This window comes from Schistocerca piceifrons, chromosome 1 (assembly GCF_021461385.2).
Source record: "Schistocerca piceifrons isolate TAMUIC-IGC-003096 chromosome 1, iqSchPice1.1, whole genome shotgun sequence".
Classification (NCBI taxonomy): domain Eukaryota; kingdom Metazoa; phylum Arthropoda; class Insecta; order Orthoptera; family Acrididae; genus Schistocerca; species Schistocerca piceifrons.
The window spans coordinates 657265685-657290895 of NC_060138.1; the positions used below are offsets into that span (position 1 = coordinate 657265685).

At 41.6% G+C, this 25211-nt stretch overlaps 1 protein-coding gene across 4 annotated transcripts in view; it reads left to right on the forward strand.

Annotated features, from left to right (window-relative positions):
* LOC124805363 (putative epidermal cell surface receptor) overlaps positions 1 to 25211 on the forward strand; it is a 428974-nt gene that overhangs the window by 315874 nt on the left and 87889 nt on the right. For all 4 annotated transcript variants that reach the window (XM_047265922.1, XM_047265913.1, XM_047265930.1 and 1 more), the window contains exon 8: positions 10608 to 10797. In XM_047265922.1, coding sequence (XP_047121878.1) covers positions 10608 to 10797 — 190 coding nt within the window. The remainder of the gene's footprint in view (positions 1 to 10607; positions 10798 to 25211) is intronic.

Sequence of the window (25211 nt, forward strand, 5' to 3'; positions counted from 1 at the left end):
GTGTGTGTGTGTGTGTGTGTGTGTGTGTGTGTATCAACATAGCGAGTGGCACCAATGCAATACTTTGAAGTAATATAAGAATTGAAAGATTGTCTACAAAAATGAAATATACAAGTGTACTGTCATGTGTATTAATTGTGTGTATCATAGTGTTCAATTGGCAAATCTTGGGCTCTTACAACACTTGGGCCTAACATGTATGGTTACATTGTCCCAGTTGACTATGTTGTTGTAACACTACTGCTTGACTGGGGCAAGGGGCTGTGTCGGGTGGAGTGGGTGGAGGTAGTAAGGAGGCAGCAGGTGGGAGAGAGGGTGGGGGATGTGTGGCTGAAGGCAGAGAGGGAGAGACAGTGGTTGTGCAGGATAAGAATATGGGCATCAGCGAGCTTGTTTCAGCCCCAGACTGAGGAAGTCTGAGACATAGCAAGGTGAGACGGTTCCACTTGCTACAGCTATACTCCATAAATACATTTTTTCCCATTATATCTATAAAACATATACCACAGTTACATAAAATGACTAAATTCTTACCCATGACATTTCATACAACTTTATTACTCATTGTGTAATTTTCAGATGAACATAATACAGTGTGTTCATCTGAAAATAATTTATTTAAAGAAATATTCATAATTCATAATGTCTTAAGACCATCTGCATTTCAAAATTCCAGGATGCTCAAATTTGTTTTGAAAGTGACCAAGTTCATTGAAAAGATCTCATTACACCACTTTTCAACAAAATTTGACATTTTCTAAAAACTCAATATTTCAGAAGTAATTTGTATTTGAAATTGTCATGTTCTAGAATGTTGCAAACTGAAATGTAATATTATTTTAAAAATTCAGTACTACAGTTATGTAGCTTTGATTCTTCTGTCTATGAAAATTTATACTTTCGCTAAAATAACCCATCAATTTGTTAACTGTTCAAATTAGAAAATTTAACTTTCTAAGAAGTGTTTGGTGAACTTCAGGAATTCCTGTATACATTAATTTCTCTTCCATAAAACAGTACTGGTACTGATAATTTTGCCATTTGCTAGTTACACAGTTCTCATGCAGACTTTCTTGATAGCCTGTTGTACCTTTGTGTCATCAAATTTTTCTGTCTTTTATTTTAATAACTAAAATGTAATAATTGCTTATTTTACCAGATTGTAATTTCTGTAATACACACATCTGTAAATAGGCTTCACATGTAGCCTTGGTCAGTTGATAGCCAGTTATTACAAAGTGCACAGTCTGCATTTTCATCATGGCATTAGTTCAAGTCCAGTAGTTAAAATGTGAATATTTATATGAGTGAGTTCACATCTGCCAGTCAGACAGTGGAGCCACTGTTATTTTTCAATCAGTGCTTGGCAGTTAAAGTGTAAAGTTAAGATGATACACTATTTTAAAAATTCTGTTAAACTCTCTTACATTTTGTGGAGTTCTGACGTATGATATATGAACTGTAAAATTTCCATGAGTATTAGTTGGTCATTGAAATGTTACTCATCATCATCATCATCATCATCTCAGCCTTTTCCCCCATCATGTGGTGTCAGCATTGCTTTGATGGATCCTTCTATTCCATAAATGCTTCTTCTCTGAGCCATTCTTTCTCCCCGTAGGTCCACTGCTACCTTGTCTCTCCATCTCAGTTTTGGTCTTCCTCTTCTCCTTGATCCTTTTTGGACAAGTTTCTGCACTATACAGCATTGCACGCCTCACCACAGACTTGTAAAGCTTTCCTTTCATTCTGCAGCTAACCTTCTTATCACACAATACTCTACTCAGTTTCCTCCAGTTCATCCATCCACTATTCATTCTGTGTTGTATTTCGAGGTCCAGTTCTCCAACACTTTGCATGTAAGAGCCTAGGTATTTAAATTTCTTGACCAGCGTCAGTTGTTCTCCTTGCAGGTTTGTACATAGATCTTTGGCGTCCTCTGTACACATATATTCTGTTTTCACACTTCTAGTTCTCATTCCCATTTCCTCTAGAGCTTTTCTCCCTAGTTCAAGCTTGTCTTGAAGTGCCTTCTGGGTGGGTTCACAGATTACAACATCATCAGCAAACATCATGCTCCAAGGTGCCTCTATTTTCACATCTTTGGCTAGTACATCCATGACAAGGTCAAAGAGATTTGGGCTGAGAGCAGATCCCTGATGTAGTCCTACTCTCACTGGAAATGCCTTTGTTGCACCTGCACTGCTCCTGACATGTCACATTGCACCTTCATATATGTCTTCTACCACCCTGATATATTTTTCTGGCAGGCATTAACTTCTCAGATATCTCCATATTTCTTGCCGCAGCACTCTGTCATATGCCTTCTCAAGATTAATAAAGGCCATAAGCAGTTTGGCTTGTACTTCTCTGTGTCTCTGCATCAGTTGCCTTAATGTAAATATTGCATCGGTTGATCCTCTTCCCAGCGTAAATCCAAACTGTGCTTCACATACTTCAGTTTATCCTTTCCCAGATCTTCATTTTGTGTGACATCAGTTTTATCCCTCTATGATTGCCACAGTTTTGGATATCCCCTTTCCCCTTATATATGGGAACCAGTATACTGCTTCTCCATGCATGTGGCATTCTTTCTCCTTCCCAGATATTCTGCATTAGATCCCAGAGAATATCTGTTCCCTCTTCTCCTAGACTTTCCCATGCTTTTATTGGGATTTGGTCTGCCCCTAGGGCATCCCAATTCTTCATTTTCTTTATCACATGTTCGCCTTCTTCCCTACTTAAACTTTGGGCCATTCCTTCATTTATATCTCCATCCTCATACTTCTCTTGTAAATTTTCCTCATTCAATAAATCCTATTCAGGATTTTCTCAAGGTCGTGTAATACTACACCTGATTCATCCTTTATCTGCTTCATTGATGTTACGTCCTCAGTCACCTTATCTCTTGCTTTAGCAATCCATAGGAGTTGCTTGCTGTCCTGTATTCTTTCTAGCTCTTCATATGCCTCTTCCATTGCCTCAGCCTTTGCTTTTGCCACTGCTTTTTTTGACATCTTGTTTGCAGTCTTGTAGGCTTCCCTACCCACCTGTTTTCCTGTTAAGTTCCATTCTTCTTCTTCTTCTTCTTCTTCTTCTTCTTCTTCTTCTTGCATCTTTCTTCACTTTTATTGCTTTCTGAACCTCCTCATTCCACTACCATGCCTCCTTATCTTTTGCTGGTCCCTTTCAAGTTGTTACTGTTGTGACTTGGCAAGACAGCCAAGCCACTAGGAGGTAGCCAAAAGGCATGCGTTTAAGCTCACGCAGGCTGGCGTGAGGTCTGGAACAGTTAAAGGAGTTGAGTCTAGTAAAAAAGGTACATAGCTGCTGGAATACTTAACTTTAATCCATAATTGGTGAACATCGGTCGGACGGTACATGCATCACAAGATAAATAGCAATTTGAAATGGCGCCTTGCTAGGTTGTAGCAAATGACGTAGCTGAAGGCTATGCTAACTATCATCTTGGCAAATAAGAGCGTAATTTGTCAGTGAACCATCGCTAGCAAAGTCGGCTGTACAACTGGGGCGAGTGCTAGGACGTCTCTCTAGACCTGCCGTGTGGTGGCGCTCGGTCTGCAATCACTGATAGTGGCGACACGCGGGTCCGACGTATACTAGCGGACCGTGGCCGATTTAAAGGCTACCACCTAGCAAGTGTGGTGTCTGGCGGTGACACCACATTTCTCCCCCGCAAATCGGCGTACGGTTGTGTTATAAGGCTTCCACCCGCCGTGGGGAGGACCCCATGTTGACGTATGCGACGAGGTGGGGAGCCTAACAACAGGTGAGGCTGTGCCACCCGCACCCTGCCATTCGGTCCGAGGGGAGCTAGGAAACGCCTGAAAACCTACTCCAGGGTGCACGCCAACATGCGGTGTTTGCGCCCGTAGAGAGAGAGGAGGGGCCGAAGGGTCGACCTCCATCGGGTCGGGGCACCCGACGGGCGAAGACGACAGCTGGTCCGGATCGGGCAAGAGGTCCATGTCGGAGGACAACTGGTCACGGGAAGCGATCAGCGGCACGTGACCCAGGGAGGTGCCCGGCGGCTGCAGCGACGCGTCCACTGCAGGCGTCGCCAGCGGGAGACCAGGCGGCGGCGGCGGTGTCGGCGCGTCACCATGGGGCAAAATGGAAGGCAGCGTCGGTAACACCTGGGGCTGAGGCAAGTCAGTGGATGGGTCCCCAGGGCACTGACCGGTCGGCACCGTCGCTGAAAGCAGACGGGGAGCAGCAGAACCCGTGCGACGACAGAGGCACAGCTGATTGAGATGCCAATGCACCTCACCAGAGGCCCCCAAAACCAGATACATAGCACGGCCGAGGCAGCGAAGAATGCGCCCTGCGAGCCAACGCCGTGAACCTCGATAGTTGCGATAGTATACAACATCGCCTGGGGCAAAAGCAGGTGTCTGCCGCTGCACAGGAACCTGATGCGGCGGATGTAGCAAAGACATCAAGGTTCGATGAGGGCGACCGTGCAACAACTCAGCCGGCGAGCGACCATCTCGGGGCTGAGAGCGAGACGAGGACAAAAAGAGCAACAACGCATCCTCCCGAGAATGCGACTCTTTCAACTTCAACATCTGGGACTTGAAAGTCCTGACCAAACGTTCAGCGGCACCGTTTGACTGTGGCAAAAATGGCGCGGACGTCAGATGTTGAATACCATTGGCCTTGCAGAATGACTGAAATTCTGCGGACATGAATTGTGGGCCATTGTCGAAAACAATAGTCTGTGGAAGACCTTCAGTGCAAAAGATAGCGGATAACGCTTGGATGGTGGCAGATGACGCCGTGGAAGACATCCAGACAACAAAAGGAAAATTACTGAATGAATCTACCACAACCAACCATCAAGCATTCCAGAATGGACCAGCAAAATCGATGTGTAAGCGTTGCCAAGGGGTAGTGGCTTTCGGCCATGCAAAGAATTTCTGCGGTGGTGCGGATTGTTGTGCGGCACACGCCATGCAAGAAGGGCACATATTCGTAATCGCAGCATCGATTCCGAACCAAGTACAGTGCTGACGAGCAAGTTGTTTTGTTCACACTATACCCCAATGTCCTTGGTGGAGAAGCCGTAAGACAGGGGACTGTAACAAACGTGGGACCACGACCCTGGACTGATCATTATCGGAACGCAACAGCGAAACACCACGTCATATAAAAAGTCTCTCCTTGTGAGCAAAAAATCGGCGAACCAGCGGATCCCCGATCCGTGACTTTGACAAGGGCCATTGCATAACAACAAAACGCAGAACGGTAGCAAGGAAAGGGTCAGCAGCTGTGGCCGTAGCTACACAACGAAAATCAATCGGAAACGATTCGACCACGTCATCGGTTTCCAAATCAATGACCATGCAAGCAAGTTCGGAGGAATCGAATGCTCTATCCTCAGCAACAGGCAAACGGGACAACGCATCGGCGTTTCCATGCTTAGCAGTGGACCGATACAAGATATCGTAGCGGTACTGCAAGAGGAAAATAGACCAGCGAATGAATTTCTGTGCTGTACGTGGAGGTACAGGCTTGTTCGGATGAAAATGGGATGTCAAAGATTTGTGGTCTGTGATGATGGTAAAGTGACGACCATACAAGAAATCATGAAACTTAGTAACACCAAATACGAGAGCCAACGCTTCTTTCTCGATCTGTGAATGATTTCTTTGTGCAGACGAGAGCAATTTGGACGCAAAGGCAATAGGGCGATCGTGCGAACCATCTTTGTGCGCAAGCACAGCACCGATCCCGATATCCGATGCATCCACCATCAACAAAAGGGGTTTCTGGGGATCGAATGGCGTAAGGCAAGTATGGGAAACCAACGCCGCTTTCAACTGGCGAAAGGCGCGTTCGCAGTCAGTCGTCCAGACGAACGGAACACCTTTACGGCGTAAGCGATGAAGCGGAGCTGAAATGGAAGAGGCGTGGCGCACATAGCGATGATAATAATTGATTTTTCCCAGCACACTCTGTAGCTGCTTCAAATTCTGCGGCGAAGGCAAGTCTTGTATGGCATGGAGGTGCTCTGGACTGGGATGTATGCCTTGGGCATTGAGTACATGGCCCTGATAGGGTAAGTCACGAACAAAAAACACACATTTGTCCTTCCGCAAGCGAAGAACATTTTGTCGCAAGACCTGAAATAATGTTCTGAGATTGGCCAAATGTTCTTCCTCTGTCTTTCCGGAGATCACAATATCGTCCAGATAGTTTGCTGCAGTAGGGACCGACGCACAAACTGTTTGCAGATATTGCTGAAACAATGCAGGGGCGAATGCACACCCGAATGGCAGTCTTTTGAATAGATACAAACCAAGATGCGTGTTAACCACCAAAACGCGCTGGGATTCTTCGTCCACCAGTATTTGCAAGTACGCATCTTCGAGGTCCAAATTCGAAAAATATTTACCCGGGCACAGTTTGTCAAAAAGATCTTCCAGGCAGGGTAAAGGAAAAGTTGCAGTCACTAGTTGTGGATTCACTGTTGCCTTGAAGTCCACACAAAGTCTCAATTTTCCAGAAAGTTTTGGCAAAATTACTAAGGGTGATGCCCAGAGAGAAGCCTGCACACGTTCAATCACACCTTGTGATTCCAAATCATGGAATGTTCTTGCGACCTCATCACGCAATGCGTGGGGAACATTGCGCGCTCTGAAAAATTTCGGTTGCGTGTTTACTTTCAGTTCCAAATGTGCTTTATAGTTCTTAGCGCAACCAAGGCCTGGTCCAAAAATGTCTGCAAACTCTTCACATAGACGAGAAACACTGGCTGAAGGCACAGTCTGGTTCACTGATAGGACCTGATTGACTATAGACAAGTTAAACAACTGAAATAAATCCAAACCAAACAAGTTCACTGCAGAAGAAGAACGAAGGACGTAAAATGACACAAGTTTTGTTTGTCCCTTGTATGTTGCAAGAAGGCTGCACTGTCCTAACACAGGGATATGCTGACCGGAATAGCTACTGAGCTTAACATTTGCGGCACGCAATGGGGGTGTGCCCAGCTGTTTGTACGTGTCGTGATTGATCAAGGAAACTGCAGCTCCGGTATCGAGCTGGAACGGTATCACTTGGCCGTTAATGGCCAAGTCCACAAAAAGTTTTCTGTCCTGCTGACGACAAGAGCGACTGTCTCGTGCAACGTGAACTAACACTGGTACAGAATCACTTGCGACTTGACGTGATTTCCGGCGATGTTGACGCACACTATTCGTGGGACGAACACAGTCACTGTTAGAGAGAGTGGCATTGGGCGGAGTGGAATGAACTACATGAATTTCCATGGGCGAAGGTTCACGAGCCTGAGTATTCTGGGTTCGATTCCGATTCCGGCGCGAAGCAAAGGGCCTGGAATGGTTGTGAGTGTCCGATCTGAGCTTTTTCTGGCAAACACTCTGAACATGTCCTCGTTTATGACAGAAAAAGCAAATAGCTTGGCGTGATGGGCAATTCTCACGCGAATGTCTAGTAGCACACTGCGGGCATGATTTTAGCACTGCATTTGCTTGCTTGCGCGGCACATGTGGCGGAGAGCTTGGCGGCAGCTGTGCGGACGGGCGCGAGGGCTGCTTACTGTTCCGTGAAGCGCGCCTGGCGGGCTGGTTAATGCGACACATGGCCAGCAAAGTTTCAAATGATTCCTGAGCAAAGTCAAGTGTGTCCTGCCAATCCAAAATGTCTATCACTTGTTGAAGGGAGGCATTGACTAGTTTCAAAATCTGTTCTCGTATACGAACATCAGAAACATTCTGTGCAATTGCATCACATACCATAGTATCTGAATAAGGAAGTCCACATTCACACTCAAAAGCACAATCCCTAGTAAGGCCTTGCAAAGTTGCAACCCACTCCCTATTAGTCTGACCGGCCGTACGTTTTGTACGAAAGAACGTATACCGTTTGGCAACTACATTGACTGATTCTTTGAAATATGCATCTAATGCAGACAAAATTGTTTCGTAGGACGGCGTTGCCACGTCGCATCGGGGAAATAATTTCACTATCACACGGTATGTGGACACTCCGACACAAGAAAGCAAAAAAGGCTGCCGCTAATTACCTTGAATTCTGTAGGCGGCGAGATGGAATCCAAATTGGTGTGACCACTCCGTCCAGCTTTCCAGTGCCGCATCAAAAGGACGAAAAGGTGGTGCAACTGTGTGTTGTGGCTGCGGGAGCGGTAGAGCGGCGGCTGCCGCATCGTTTTGCATTGCACGTTGACCCTGGACGAGCTGTCCAAGGGCATCCAGTAAGGCCTGCGTCTGCTGATTCTGCAAGCGATAAAATTCGGACAGTACATCCAGAGATTGTGGTGAAGCCATTACACAAGTATATCAGTCTGTATTAGTACAAACGCGAATTAGCTCGTCGCCAATCCTCGTCGCCAAACTGTTGTGACTTGGCAAGACAGCCAAGCCACTAGGAGGTAGCCGAAAGGCACGCGTTTAAGCTCACGCAGGCTGGCGTGAGGTCTGGAGCAGTTAAAGGAGTTGAGTCTAGTAAAAAAGGTACATAGCTGCTGGAATACTTAACTTTAATCCATAATTGGTGAACATCGGTCGGACGGTACATGCGTCACAAGATAAATAGCAATTGATAATGGCGCCTTGCTAGGTTGTAGCAAATGACGTAGCTGAAGGCTATGCTAACTATCGTCTCGGCAAATGGGAGCGTAATTTGTCAGTGAACCGTCGCTAGCAAAGTCGGCTGTACAACTGGGGCGAGTGCTAGGACGTCTCTCTAGACCTGCCGTGTGGCGGCGGTCGGTCTGCAATCACTGATAGTGGCGACACGCGGGTCCGACGTATACTAGCGGACCGAGGCCGATTTAAGGGCTACCACCTAGCAAGTGTGGTGTCTGGCGGTGACACCACAGTTACATCCAGCAAGTCTTTTCCAGTTTTTGTAATTACGTTGCTATTATAACTCCTTTACATCCTCTGGTAATTTCACTTCCCTTAATACTGTTTCCTTGAAATTTTCTTGCAACACCTCTTATTTCAGTTTCCAGCACTTTATTCTTTGTTCTCCTCACTTGATACATTTACGTCTTTTCCCCACTACCATTTCATAATCAGCCACTATGAGTTTGATCATTGAAATGTTACTGAGTAACAATAAATATGAGGAGATCAAAAATCAATTTCTGCAGTGCTCTGTGCATTATTTAACAATTTTTCACCAAATCCAACAATCACAGGACAATAATGAAAGCACAGAGGCCAAGAGACATAAGAGGGTTAAAAATCAGTTCAGTAATGCTTCAAGTTGTGCAGAGTGCACAGTGATCTAGAGAGTGGACTGGGAGGGACAGATAGAACAGAGGGAGAAGATGAATTTGGAGAAGAGAGCGGGAGTTTAGTATCTTTGAATGTTCTTTACTCCTCCAATTATTTATATTTCACCAAGAATTTTGTACCTTATTCATCAGGTAGGAGTATCAACACTATAGGAAAAGATAGCTTGCTACTTACTGTAAGGATAAGATGCTAAGTTGCCTTTTAATTGTAACTTGTTTATAATAGAGATAGCACATTTATCCCTACCAATGTCTATTTTTAGTAATTAATCACATTAAAAATGCAACTGTTACTTGTAATGCACGTAGTTAGTGATTAAGTGGAGGACACAAAACACTACAGCTGAATGCATTTGCCATCAAAGTGAATGATTTCTTACTGTATCAGGTACAAAATCATTTCATTGCAGGCAATCTCCTCTGATTTCAGAATGAAATCCACCAGGAAACTCCTCTGCTTTACTAAATAAATGTGAGGAAATTTGTTTTTATATATCCTTTGGCAGAAAACGCTTGCAAGTTAATCTGTTTCATAATAAATGAAAATAATGTAGCTGCAAGTGAAAATTTAGTAAAAATCATCACACAAGAAAAAAATTCTCAACAAAATTACATTAATGGTGTTCCTGTGTTTTAGTAGAAAGATAATAAATTAACACATCATGGTAATACCTTTGTGACACCCATCACTTCGATCCTGGCCCTGACTCAGCGTGTCGAACTGTTGGCATTAGGGATTGGCATCTGTCACTTGGCAGCTGCAAATGTCATCTCTCTACAATACATTTTTGTGATACATTTATTCTTGAGATTGTACTGGGCAGGCATTCCAGCAAGACAGTTCTTTTAAAGCCTTATGTTAATGTGCATTATGTATGGCTCATTTCATTTTAACATTCATTCTTAAAAAGCTTTCTATATAATAGTTAAAAAATTTGCAGGCATATAACTATTTAAGAACTTGAACTTTTGTAACCAATTTCAAATAGTTTCATGTGAACAAATTCAGATAAATTCAATGGTGAGATTACATTACATTTTTAAAAGTAAAAGCATACCTGACAAAAACATAAAATGTTGTTGGGAGAGCATGAGAGAGAGAGAGAGAGAGAGAGAGAAAGAGAGAGAGAGAGAGAGAGAGAGAGAGAGAGAGAGAGAGAGAGAGATATTTCAGTTTCCATACCTCATAGTAAAGGAAATATTCTATTTGCCATGTTTATGAAAATCTTATGAGCCCATCTTTCTTTAACAGCATTTCATTATTATTTAATTAAAAGCATATCTTTTTATCTATCAGATACCAACAAACCTGACAGGATGCGAGCAGCACTGTGCATGTGAATTTGGAAATGTTACTTGTCGTCGTGTGTGTGAACCATTAGGAGACTCGCCACCCCCTGAATTTAATTGTCCAGTGCCACCCATCATTGGATTACTGCCTCATGACAACTGCTGCAGAAGTTGGTTGTGCCCTCAGCCATCAACAGGTAATACTATAAAAGTGCAATGTATTATGTCATTTTAAAAGAGCTTACAAAAACGGGATATACGTAACTCCTATCTTGGTAGTATTCATATAATGGTTGTACACTATGTTCTTCTGGGAGATAGAAGTAATGCCATAAAACTGGCTTTCATTTAAATTAAACAATGGGTAATCCAGGATGGAATGTAACAGTATTACGAAAAGCATAGTTGCTACTCACCATATGGCAGAGATGCTGAGTCACAGATAGGCACAGCTAAAAGACTGTCACAAAATATGCTTTCTGCCAGATGCAACTCACACACACGACCACAGTCTCTGGCAGCTGAAGCCATACTCAGCTGCAAGAGACTGTGTGTGTGTGTGTGTGTGTGTGTGTGTGTGTGTGTGTGTGTGTGTGTGTTTGACAAAGGCCTTGTTGGCTGAACGCTTATTTTGTGACAGTCTTTTTGTTGTGCCTATCAGTGACTCAGCATCTCCACTATATGGTGAGAAGCAACTACCATTTTCATAATATTGTTTCATTTAAATTATTTCATTTAAAATAGAAAAGAAAATTGTTTGATTTGATGAGATACTATTGTTTATTATCCTAAATATAAGTGTTAAATTTGTAATCTTATGCTCATATTTTTAAAACTGAATAAGGGTTTTTAGTTACATTTGCTGCAGTCATTGGGCAGCCTATGTCATTTACCTACTTCTGTTGTAATAGTGAAAGAGAACACTATATTGAGTTTTTATCACTAAATCACAAATGATTACCGAGCGAGGTGGTGCAGTAGTTAGCACACCGCACTCGCATCCTGATTTAGGTCTTCCGTGATTTCCCTAAATTGCTCCAGACAAATGCCGGGATGGTTCCTTTGAAAGAGCACGGCCGACTTCCCTCCCCATCTTTCCCTAGTCCGATGAGACCGATGACCTTGCTGTTTGGTCTCTTCCTCCAAACAACCCAAACCAACCCATCACACCTGATTGCTTGGTACTATTCATGTCTGAAAAACTCTACCTATGTGTGAGATGGAAATTATATTTTATCTATATAACATAAATATTACTTTCTATTTGCCAATTTTGTTTTTATGTTTTGATAAATTTTAATGCCACTCTCTCTGTATAGTTGTCATATTTTAACTCCTCATTTTGTTTAATAATATTCCCATTGTTCATACAATGTGATTCAATTGGACACAGTTCAAGAAAACAGAATAGTATTTCAGTTAACATAACACCTTTCAGTTCTGATGATTAACATAGAATGAGGAAAGCTCATTGGTGCATGGCACTTGGATTTGGGTGTGTTACACAATGCAGAAAACTTCACTAGCTTTCAAGTGAATTGCTACTCTTATTTCAGTTTAAGTGAACACACACACACAATTTTTAAGTAAATTCATACACTCCTGGAAATGGAAAAAAGAACACATTGACACCGGTGTGTCAGACCCACCATACTTGCTCCGGACACTGCGAGAGGGCTGTACAAGCAATGATCACACGCACGGCACAGCGGACACACCAGGAACCACGGTGTTGGCCGTCGAATGGCACTAGCTGCGCAGCATTTGTGCACCGCCGCCGTCAGTGTCAGCCAGTTTGCCGTGGCATACGGAGCTCCATCGCAGTCTTTAACACTGGTAGCATGCCGCGACAGCGTGGACGTGAACCGTATGTGCAGTTGACGGACTTTGAGCGAGGGCGTATAGTGGGCATGCGGGAGGCCGGGTGGACGTACCGCCGAATTGCTCAACACGTGGGGCGTGAGGTCTCCACAGTACATCGATGTTGTCGCCAGTGGTCGGCGGAAGGTGCACGTGCCCGTCGACCTGGGACCGGACCGCAGCGACGCACGGATGCACGCCAAGACCGTAGGATCCTACGTAGTACCGTAGGGGACTGCACCGCCACTTCCCAGCAAATTAGGGACACTGTTGCTCCTGGGGTATCGGCGAGGACCATTCGCAACCGTCTCCATGAAGCTGGGCTACGGTCCCGCACACCATTAGGCCGTCTTCCGCTCACACCCCAACATCGTGCAGCCCGCCTCCAGTGGTGTCGCGACAGGCGTGAATGGAGGGACGAATGGAGACGTGTCGTCTTCAGCGATGAGAGTCGCTTCTGCCTTGGTGCCAATGATGGTCGTATGCGTGTTTGGCGCCGTGCAGGTGAGCGCCACAATCAGGACTGCATACGACCGAGGCACACAGGGCCAACACCCGGCATCATGGTGTGGGGAGCGATCTCCTACACTGGCCGTACACCACTGGTGATCGTCGAGGGGACACTGAATAGTGCACGGTACATCCAAACCATCATCGAACCCATCGTTCTACCATTCCTAGACCGGCAAGGGAACTTGCTGTTCCAACAGGACAATGCACGTCCGCATGTATCCCGTGCCACCCAACGTGCTCTAGAAGGTGTAAGTCAACTACCCTGGCCAGCAAGATCTCCAGATCTGTCCCTCATTGAGCATGTTTGGGACTGGATGAAGCGTCGTCTCACGCGGTCTGCACGTCCTGCACGAACGCTGGTCCAACTGAGGTGCCAGGTGGAAATGGCATGGCAAGCCGTTCCACAGGACTACATCCAGCATCTCTACGATCGTCTCCATGGGAGAATAGCAGCCTGCATTGCTGCGAAAGGTGGATATACACTGTACTAGTGCCGACATTGTGCATGCTCTGTTGCCTGTGTCTATGTGCCTGTGGTTCTGTCAGTGTGATCATGTGATGTATCTGACCCCAGGAATGTGTCAATAAAGTTTCCCCTTCCTGGGACAATGAATTCACGGTGTTCTTATTTCAATTTCCAGGAGTGTAGTTGTTGGGAGACTCTAGTACAGTCCAAGATAACATTCAGAGTGAACGTTAATAGAGCAGTTGGTGAAGAAATGGCCCTTGAAAGGACCAAGTAGAGAAAAGTAGATTCTTGATAATCTCAATGTGGTTAAACCTTGATTAGGCCTTTTGAGAGGACTAAGACTTCTTGGGGATCAGGTTCATAGGAGATAATTTACAAAGCTAGTTTGACAATGGTTTTGGGAGTCTGGAATAAACGTGTTTTATGGGTAACTACTGACGTTCTGGATATGTGAGAGATGGACTAGATTACCAAGGCAGTGTAGCTGTGATAGCTACGCAGATGGGGGGGAGAGGGGTTTTAAGCATACTGATGGTGTAGGTAAACTATATGCATCCGACACAGTAATGGGCCTTGTGTATAAGGGTTTTAAGCAAACTCATGGTTAAAATCCTTGTACACAGGGCCCATACAGTGTCTGACGCAGATAGTTTACCTAAAGAGCTTGTACACTTAAGGACAGTGTTCTGAGACAATGGATACTCAACCCATCAAAATAACAGTGCATTCTCAGCTACAACCAAAGAACTGGGAAGTTGATAAAGAGGAAAACGCACCAGGAAAGTCTCTAGCTTTTCTTCTCATTTTTGGAAATATCCCTTCAAAATAGCAAGAATCCTTAACAATTTTCGGGTGAAAGTGATTTTCCACCCACCATCTAAGATTTCAGACCTGCTGGTATCAGTGAATGATAATTTTTTATTGTAGAAGGTGGGAGTTTACACAATACCTTGCCAGTGTGGTGTGGCTTATACAGGACAAACAACATGCATAGTGGAAGTACGGTGCACAAAACATAAAAATTGCACTTGCCTTCTGCAGCCCAGTAAGTCTGCAGTTGCAGAACATTGTATCTCCAATGGAAATTCAGTGGAGTATGATAAAATATTAATTTTGGCTTCAGCGATATCTTTTTGGGACTCTGTTATAATAGAATCTGTTGAAATATTCATCATGGAAAATCTAATGAACTGCGACAGCTGCTGCCAGCTGGATAATGTGTGGAATCGTATCATCTCCAAGATTTGCTCCAAATGAAGATGCCAATAACTGTGGTGAGTGTCAGTGCCAAAGACAGCTGATCCTTGCAGTTTCACCAGCGAAAGCGCTGCTGCTGGATGGTGTGGTCCTTCTGTCACCGTGACTCTGACACTTGTGCGGAAATACTACCAGCGTGCTATATAAGGTGGAGCAGAGAACATCTTCATCGGTCTTTGATGGCTCACCTGAAGATGACTCACAGGTGTCTTGTTGAAATATCATGGAATGAAGTTTACGATTGCCAGCTGCAATTCTGGAATCTCTTTGAACAGTCAGTTTAAAGTTCTATATTCGCAATTTTTACTGGTCGTGTCACTTCTTCTGTGCAATCTTTCACTGATTGTATCAATATCGATTTTTATTGTGATATACTGTGAAATTTTGAGCATTCACGAGTGCCGCAATAAACTAGTATTGTTATTGCCAATTGTAGGCTTAAACTAAATTGTGCTCTTTGAAATTTTTTAAGGATGGTAGGCCTATCCTCGTTCAGAACAGTTGGCACAAATAAACACGCATTTTTTGAGAATTTGCAGAAACTACCAGTGTCCTTTATATAAGCTACGAGCAATTTGTAACAAATCAGGGTTTGTGATTTAGCTATTGTATCAGATTTTCTAACTAACATTTTGTGTTACATCTAGTTTTCCCTTATGAGGCATAGCCCTATATATTATCTCATTTATCATGAATTAACTCAGTTTTCAAGTTTGCTTACAACTATTATTATCATCAAAACGTTTTAGGACAGTAGTAATTTTACCAAAGGTTTTTGTGATGCCATAATAGTAATCTTGTCTCATTTTGCGTATCTCCTTCAATTCTTATAGGGAATTAGCAATACGTTAGCTCTACAGATTAAAAGATAATTGGCAGGTTTAATGTAAAGTCCTTTGTTCACTGCCTTCTAATACATTTCACCAGCCAGAGCGCAGCCCCGCAGTGAATGCTGTTCTCAAACACAAAATGGGTTGGTTGACATTCACAAACAGCTGGAAATTGCCCTAACTACTGACAAACAGTTGACAGCTGCTGCAAATTGGTGTGTTGGAAGAGCTCTTGAGAGCCATGTACCTCTAATATCTGTACTAGATGTACCTCAAGTACTATCCTCTCCTGTGGATTCTGTCTCCTCTGCAGAAAGTACAGGATCTGTCATTACCAGTCCACTTGATGGTGAGTGGCATGTCAATGGTAGATCTAGGCATCGTGTACAGGGTGGATAGGGGCCAGGGAGTACTCAGGGTGTTGTACCAATCCCCTAACCAATAAATTGGAGGTGTTGTCTTCCATTGAAACTGACCCAGTGGGACTCGCTTCACCTGTTGTGAGGAAACCTGTTTTAGTCCAGCAGCCATTGAGGATGGTGCAACCAACTGCAGATTGTGGTGCACATTGGAACAAATGATGCCTGTCACTTGGGCTGCAAAGTTATTCTTGGGTCATGCCAATGACTAGCATAGAATATTGAGAAGACCAGTCTTGCATGTGGAGTTTCAAAGAAGCCCACAATTTGCAGTATTGTCCCCAGAACTGATCATGGCCCTTTGGTTATGAGTCCAGTGAAATGACTGAACCAAAGACTTCTAAAGTTCTTTGAAAAGCTGGGCTGAGAGAACTGTAGGGTCCCCCTAAATAGGTCAGGTGTGCACTACACATCAGAGGCTGCTACTCAGGTAGCACACAAGGGTTTTTTAGATAAGGGGACTCTCCAGCCAATCCAGAAGTATCAGTGTAAGATCAAAAGAAATGCCTCCCATGGGTGAGAGTATTAAAATCCTAATGGTAAACTGCCAAAGCATTTGCAACAAAGTGCCATAGTTTGAAGTGCTCATGAAAAGTAAAGAAGCTCACATAATACTAGATACAGAAAGATGGGTGAAATGTGAAATTGATAGCAGTGAGATTTTGCAGGAAAATTTAAGTGTATACCAAAAAGATAAGCAAAATGGGAAATGTAGGTGATCTATTTGTCACAGTAGACAAAAATCTGAAATCCAGCAAGATAGAAATTGAAGCTGCATGTGAAATTGTTTGGGCAAGACTCAGTATCAGGGATGGGCATAGTTGAATCCTCCTATCGCTCACCAAACTCACCATGTGTTGTAACCGAAAACTTAAGAGAAAACCTCAGTTCACTTGTACATAAGTTCTCCAATCATATTCTAACCATTGCTGGAGATTTTAATCATCCAACAATTAGTTGGGAAAATTACAGTTTTGTTAGAGGTGGGCATAATAAGACATCCTGTGAAACTTTACTAAATACTTTCTCTGGTAGTTAGTAACCCTACTCATAAGGAAAATATGTTGGACCTAATGGCAACAAATGCACATGACCACTTTAAGGATGTCCACACTGAAATTGGTATCAGTGACCATGATGCAGTTGTGGCAACAATGATTACCAAAGTACAAAGGACAGCTAAAAGAAGCAGAAAGATATATATGTTCAGTAAACTAGATAAAAAATCAGTAATGTTATATCTCAATGAGGAACTTGAAACTTTCAGCACAGATCAGGAGCATGTAGAGGAACTTTGGTTCAAGTTTAAAGAATAATTGACCATGCACTGGATAGATACATACCCAATTGAACAGTTCATAATGAGAGGGAACCTCCTTGGTATACAGTCACTGTAAAAAACTTCTAAAGAAAAATATTACTGCATAATAGGTGTAAAACAAAGCATAGGGCAATAGATAGATGCTGAATGACACACATTTGGCTATCAAGAGTGCAATGTGTGATGCCTTCAATGACTAGTGCAGCAGAATATTATCAAATGACATTTCACAAAATCCAAAGAAAATCTGGTCATATGTAAAGGCTATTAGTAGCATCAGTGTTCAAATGTTCCTTTACAAAGGAAAACCCAGGAGAACTGTCCCAATTTAATCCTTGTACCACTGAAAAGATGAATGAAATAAGTATAAGTGTCAGTTGTGTTGAGAAATAGCTGAAATCATTAAAACTGAACACAGCTTCAGACCCCAATGGAATCTCTAACAGATCCTATACTGAATCTGTGGCTGAGTTAGCCCCTCTTCCCCCTACAATCTATTGTAGGTCCCTCAAACAAAAAAACCGTGCCCAGTTCTTGGAAAATGGCACAGGTCACACCCATCTACAAGAAGGGTAGTAGAAATGACCCACAATAATACTGCCTAATATCCTTGATATTGATTTGTTGTAGAGTCTCAGAACATACTGAAAGCTTTGGACAACATACTGAAAGCTTTGGATCATCAGGTGCAGTGTTTCTTGATTTACGAAAAGCATTTGACTCAGTACTGTACCTACGCTTATTGTCAAAAGTATGATCGTATGGGCTATCAGGTGAAGTTTGTGACTGGATTGAGGACTTTCTGGTGGAGGACACAGCATGTTATCTTAGATGGAGGTTCATGATCAGGTGTAGAAGTAACTTCGGGTGTGCCCCATGGAAGAGCGTTGGGATACTTGCTGTTTATGTTGTATATTTATAGTAAAATCAGGCTTTTTGCAGATGATGCAGTTATCTGTAATGAAGCACTATCTCAGAGAAGCTGCATAAGTATTCAGTCAGACCTTGTTAAGCTTTCAACATGGTGATCAGATTGGCAACTTGCTCTACATATTCAGAAATGTTAAATCTTGCACTTCACAAAATAAAATAAGAACATTGTATCCTATGACTATAATATCAATGAGCCACTGCTGGAGTCAGCCAACTCATACAAATACCTGGCTATAACACTTTATAGGGATATGAAATGTAATGATCACATAGGTTCAGACATCGGTAAAGCAGGTGGTAGTCTTCGGTTTATTGTTAGAATACTGGGGAAGCACAATCTGTCTACTAAAGAGATTGCTTAAAAATCACTTGTGCAACCGATCCTAGAATATTGTTCAAATGTGGGACCTGTACAAGATAGGACTAACAGGGGATGGGGGATACTGAATGTATACAGAGATGGGCAGCATGAATGGTCATAGGTTTGTTTAATCCATGGGAGAGTGTCACAGATACTAAAGGAATTGAAACAGCAGACTCTTGAAGACAGATGTAAACTATCCTGTGAAAGTCTACTAACAATGCTTCAAGATCTGGCATTAAATGATTACACTAGGGATATACTAAAACCCCATACGTATCATTCACAGAGGGATTGTGAGGATAAAAGTAGGATAATTACTGCATGCACATAGGCATTCAAACAATCTTTCCTCCCATGCTTCATAAATGAATGGAACAGGGAGAAACTCTAATGACTGGTACAATGGGATGTATCCTCTACCATGCATCTCACGATGGTTTGCAGTGTTCAGACGTGGATGTAGATCAGAATTACAGTCTGTCTAGCAGAATTTCTTTTATTTAAGTCCCAATTAGTTTCTTCCTTGTTTCACATGAATTGTACCTTCTTGTTTAACCTGATTACCTTTTTTATACATTGTTCTAGTATGTGCATAGGTGTCAAAATGCTCATTTACAACACTTTTGCTACATTACTATAGTCTCTAATAACCAGATAAAAAATTGTATTGGGTTCAGAGTCGAGTAAAACTTTTGTAGGACAGTACTTTTGCCATACATGTTTCTTTATTGTATCCACAAATATTTTATGACAACTTCAATTGCAAATTAGTTTGTACTTTGGTATGATTTATTTTCATTTCCACCTGTGTTTCATGAATGTGTGAAATTTCAAGCAGAGATAAAGTTTGTTTTTGTGGATATTTTTTAGTTTATCATTATCATTTGCTCTGGTGACATATGAGCCAAATGTTAGCCTTTCTTGGTAGGGAGGCTGCAAACTTTTAGCCTACATGGTGAGTCATTACCAAAGGTATAAGTAATTTAAGGTGTGCCCCAAGAAGTGTGTTGGGGCCCTTGTTGTTCATTCCGGATATTAATCATCTGGCTGACAGTAGATAGTAATAACTTCAGACATTTTGTAGATCATGCAGGTATCTATAACAGAATACTATTTAAAACAATCTGCACCTATTTCCAGACAGGTGTTTGTAAGATTTCAAAGCGCTGCAAAGATTGACAGTTTGTTTTAAATATTCAAAAATGTGTAGTTGTTAAAGTCACAAAATGCAGAAAAGTAGAATCCTGTGACTACCCCAACAGTGAGCCACAACTGGAATCAATCAAGTCATACAAATACCTGGGTATAACAATTTGCAAAGACACAAAATGGAATGATCACAGAAGCTCAGTTTAAGTAAGGCAGATAACAGACTTCAGTTGTTTACAGGACAATGGGGAAAATGAAGACAGTCTACAAAGGAAACTACTTAAAAATCATGTATGCAGGCTGTAGAACTATTAATTACTAACATTGCATCAGCATTACAGCACCATGGTCATACACAAGTAACATCCTGTGATCTGAGTAAAGCCTTTGATCGTGTTGACAACCATTTATTGCTCTCCAAAATAGAATGCTATAAAATTTGTGGCAAAAGTCTGAAACTAATGAAATCATATCTCAATAAAAGAAAGCAGGTGGTGAGTTCAGGAGCTTAGTTACCAAACACACTTGAGATCCAACATGGAGTGCCACTGGGATAAAAATTAGGACCTCTTCCTTTCCTGTTATAAATAAATGATGTATCAAATAATACAAATGTAAAGACAAATGTGTACACAGATGATACTACTTTTTTGTCTGCAAACTATGTATTTGAAGACCTTGTCAGAAGAATGAATTTGGTGAAAGAAAGTGCAGCATACTGGTCCAGTGCAAATGGTTACTGTTAAATGTAAATAAGACACAGAATATGTGGGTCAGTCTGTCAAAGACTACAAAAATAGATAAGCAAAATGTAAAATTTTTAGGCATTACACTTATCAACAAACTAACATGGAGCACTCAAGTAGAAAAAGTGACAGTTATCAAGAGTAATATACTTGCTGAAGAAACTGATGTCATGTGTCACCTTTGAACTTGTAAGGACAGCATATTTTTCCTTTATTCAGTCTATTTTAAAATTTGGAAAATACTCTGGGGAAATAACTGTAATTAATTTATATGTTCTGGAAAGTCTTAATTACATACTCACTAAACTACCAAATGTGAGTGGAACAAATAAAAAACCTGATTATTATAAAAGAACAAACAGTACTGTGCTCTTACCACAAACAGACCAGCAAAAGCAAACAATAGTCATATCTACATGGCAATCAAAATATATAGCTGTGTAAACAAGTCACAAGCATACCAGTCAAATCATTTGAGGAAAAACTGCACAGCTTCTTGCTAGTAAACCCATTTTATTTTTTAGAAGTAGTTTTAGAAATGCAAAATACAACCATGTAAATAATGTCAATATATATTTTATAATATTAATAAGTAAATGTACTGATGAAATCTATTTGCATGGTACAAATGCCTAATAACTAATAAAGAATCTGAACCTGAATCTGAATCATACCATCTGAATAATCCCGTGGGAACTGCACCAAATATAACAAAGGATACTGAGCTTACATAAAGGAGGATGGGAAGAATGGTCACATGTTTGTTTGACTCATGGGAAAGTATCATGAAATTGTTAAAAAGACTTAATTGGAAGGCTCTTGGAGACAGATGCCAGTTACTAATGAAAACCTGTTTACAAAGTTTCAAGAACTCACATTAAATGAAGAATCTAGAATTACATTTCAGACCCCTATATTCTGCTCCTGTAGGGGCTGTGAAGACAAGATTAGGCTAATTACAGTGTCATTTAAGCAGAAATTCTTCCCATGCTCTATAGGAAATGGGAGAACAAATAATATGTAGTACTATGCTAAGCACCTTCTACCATGCACATCAGTGGTTTGCAGAGTATATATTCTAATATAACTATCAGACTGTTTCAAAAGAAAGTTAGTCAGGTGATTTAATTGGTACTTCAACCTTACATATTACCACATGTCATTAGCTACTTGAATGTTGTAAAAAATTGTACTTTAATTTAGGTATGACAGGTCCTGGATACTTCATAATAAGATAATAACCTGACAACATTGGAATATGTCTTTTGATTTCTTGCTTCCAGATGCAGCAGATAAATTCACATACATTTACAGTACCCGGTATTACATTCTATTTCTCTGATAATTTTAAATCCAATCTTCAAAACCATAACTGCACTGCCGACAACCATGCACATTTACCAATTGTAAATAGAACTAACAACAAAAGTAACTGACACCAACCCCTACATAGACAGATAACAATTTGTGGTGAAAAATTATACTATTGATTCTAGAATATTGTAAATGTTATAATGAAACACTACATAGTCATAAAAACTTGGCTGTGACTCTGTTTTATAACAGAAGGGTAAATCTTTGACACTGTCAGATTTTTAACATAAATTGTTTTTATGCAAAATTTAATAAAGATATTGTTTTTAAACAATTACTTTTCAAATGTTCCAACTATTGCTAAAGTGCTTAATTATTTTAATTATTGGGATTTACTGAGGTACATCCAGCTGTCTTATCAATCATGTTAAAGATTATTGTGTACTGGACAATTACAATATCAATAATTAGTCATGACATTACATAGTGCTTTTCTTGAACTTGCTCTACATTAATTTTGTAAAACTCCAGTACACAAGAGAACCATGATCTTTCTTAATCTGGGTCATTTTCTTGCCTGGATCATAATTTTTCCATCACCTAGTACACTATGTATTTTATATTACTGCTGTTAATTTGAACGTATGACAATACAACTTATCTCTGTGTTAGCTGAAGCAATAATGAAGGAATAGTCATGAGCTCACAACTGTAAAACAACAATGGAATGGTACTAGATAATGTTAGTTGTGATTAGCACACTTTATGTATAGACATGCTCACTAATGGGTTATAAAACTTTGCTCCTCCTCTCCTGCTACTCATTTTACTGCAGTAGGGTTTCTTCTGAAGTTACTGAATGTACCAACAGAGCACGTAGTAAAATCTTGCCATTTAAAAATACAATAAAAGCAAGAAGCAAATACTATATTGACTTTTTACCATTTCAAAAATCTTGTGAATAGCACGCATATGTAACTGATACTGTAATCATAGTATACTAATAGCAATACAGAAGCCAGGGAAAGAACTGAGGATGTTCTCTTTTAGCTAATGCAAATGACGAAGGACTTTGCTCAGAAAAAATAAAGGGACCATAAATACTGATCTTCACCAATATTACAATAATGGAAATTCTAAGCAGGAAACAATTAACATAAACGAGGAAAGGCACCCATTCAGCTGTAGCTGGGTGTTGCACGGCTCATTGAAACACATGAAAACACACATGCAGTACTATTTTTATCACTCTTTGTATAAGGGGGGCCTCAAGCACTGAAAAAAGAGCAGTAGTTAAAAAACTTATAATGACTCTGTACTGTTACTGTTTCTGTGTGCCACACATCAATCAGCGTCATGTGAATTGTTGCTTTTCCTCGTTTTTGTTTACTGAGTCCCTGCCAATGAATTGGCAGTACACTAGCAGCCTAAATATTTCTGCATGTTGCAAAAGACCTAATACAGCCCATTAATATAAAATTATCAACAGCTATTCATTAGAAGTGTAGAGACTCATAACTTTAGTTTATATGAGTCCCTGAAACTGAATGTGTCAGTATTTATAATTTATTATTTTCTTTAATGTTTAATAGCTTTCTGATGCTTAAATTTGTTTTCTTAACAAACAGATAATTTGAAAAAGATATTAATAACTGATGCAACTGCTTAGAATTCATTCACAATGACAAAATGTTGACACTTGTTAACTTTGGTGAATAGCCTGCACACAATAATTTCTCACTTTGTCTAATTGTCTTGATTTACTAAATTACCATTACATATTTAATGTTTTGGACATAATTCTACTTTTTTACATAATTTTTCGAATTTTTTGCACCACCATGGATCCTTGCTCTTCCCATCTGCATCAATACAGAAAAGTTTCCTCATCCCTAGCCAGATCCCAGTCCTACATTCTGTTCCTGTGTTGTTGCTTGGCTCATGAAATCCCCCCTAATGGCCTTACCATCAAGTAAACCATCTCTGGTTGCCACACCTTCTTTCACAATGACCTCCACCTGTTCAGATTTGGCCAATCCTTAGCCCTCACCAACATAGTCCTGCAAAACCATATCAACCAAGCCCAATCCTCCTTGCAGTACCTTCTCTCCATCCGCAAAATTCTCCTGCTATGTAATTCCAAATTCCTGGAACCCATAACACTCATTGAAACTTGCCCTGCAGGAACTTGAGCAACATGCACAATGCCACCTCAAAAAGCTTTCCATACTGCTCACTTCCTATTCCCACCTCGGAGTACCACTGTCCACCACCTCTACAACAACCTCCAAATCTCCCCCATGTCCCATCATAGCTTACAAACCATGTCTTGCAGACGTACTACGCTTACCCCACCCTCCAAAACTCCCACCACCACCCAGAATCTAACAGACCCACAACACAGTCATGAACCTTCCTTCCAGAAGCCTTAATCCCACAGAAATATCAGTCCATTCCAAAGGCCTCACCTTTTGCCCCCCACCCAAATTAAGTCACACAGGACTTGTTAAAGACCTTCTCTCCTACTCCCGGTCCCTACAGTGGAAACACTTTTTTGCCACCAACCCGACCAATCAGACTCAACCAAAGACCAATATTGAACCTTGCCTAACTCAGTTCAATCCTCTATCCAACTGTGATACACACCCACTGTCTCCAAACTGCCCCCAGTTAACTTCCCATAATTTCTTAACCTCAAACCTTGCTTCAGCATCGTTCCCCAAATCCCTCAATATGCAAACTAACCTTACATCCACAGAAAGAACTGCAGTCCGCCATCTAAAAACTGATCCTGGCCTTATAATCCTACCTGCAGACAAAGGTTCCACCACCATTGTTTTGAACCGTAAGGATTACATGGTGGAAGGACTCCGTCAGTTGTCAGATATATCCATCTACAAAACTTGCCACAGTGACCCCATTCTGGTAATCCAGCAGGATCTCCAGTCACTAATCAAATCCTTAGGCCCATCCCAAAACCCCTCCCCAGAGTCAATCTCTTTACTTACCCCACCACTCCCCACACTCCCACCTTCTACATACTTCCTAAGGTCCATAAACCCACCCATCCAGGACGACCCATTGTGGCCGGTTACTGGGTCCCCATTGAGAGAATCTATGCTTTCATAGACCAACACCTTCAACTGATTACCTGGAACCTACCCTCCTATATAAAAGATACCAACTGTTTCTTCCACTGACTCTCCACAGTTCCTGTCCCTTCACCACACGGTGCCCTGCTCATCACTATCGATGCCACCTCCCTGTACACTAGCATTCCAAATGCCCATGTTACTGCTGTTGAACATTACCTTTCCAAATGCCCTATGGATTCCAAACCAACAACATCCTTCCTAGTCGCCATGACCAACTATATCTTCACCCACAATTACTTCTCCTTTGAAGGCATTACCTACAAACAAATTCAGGGTAAGGC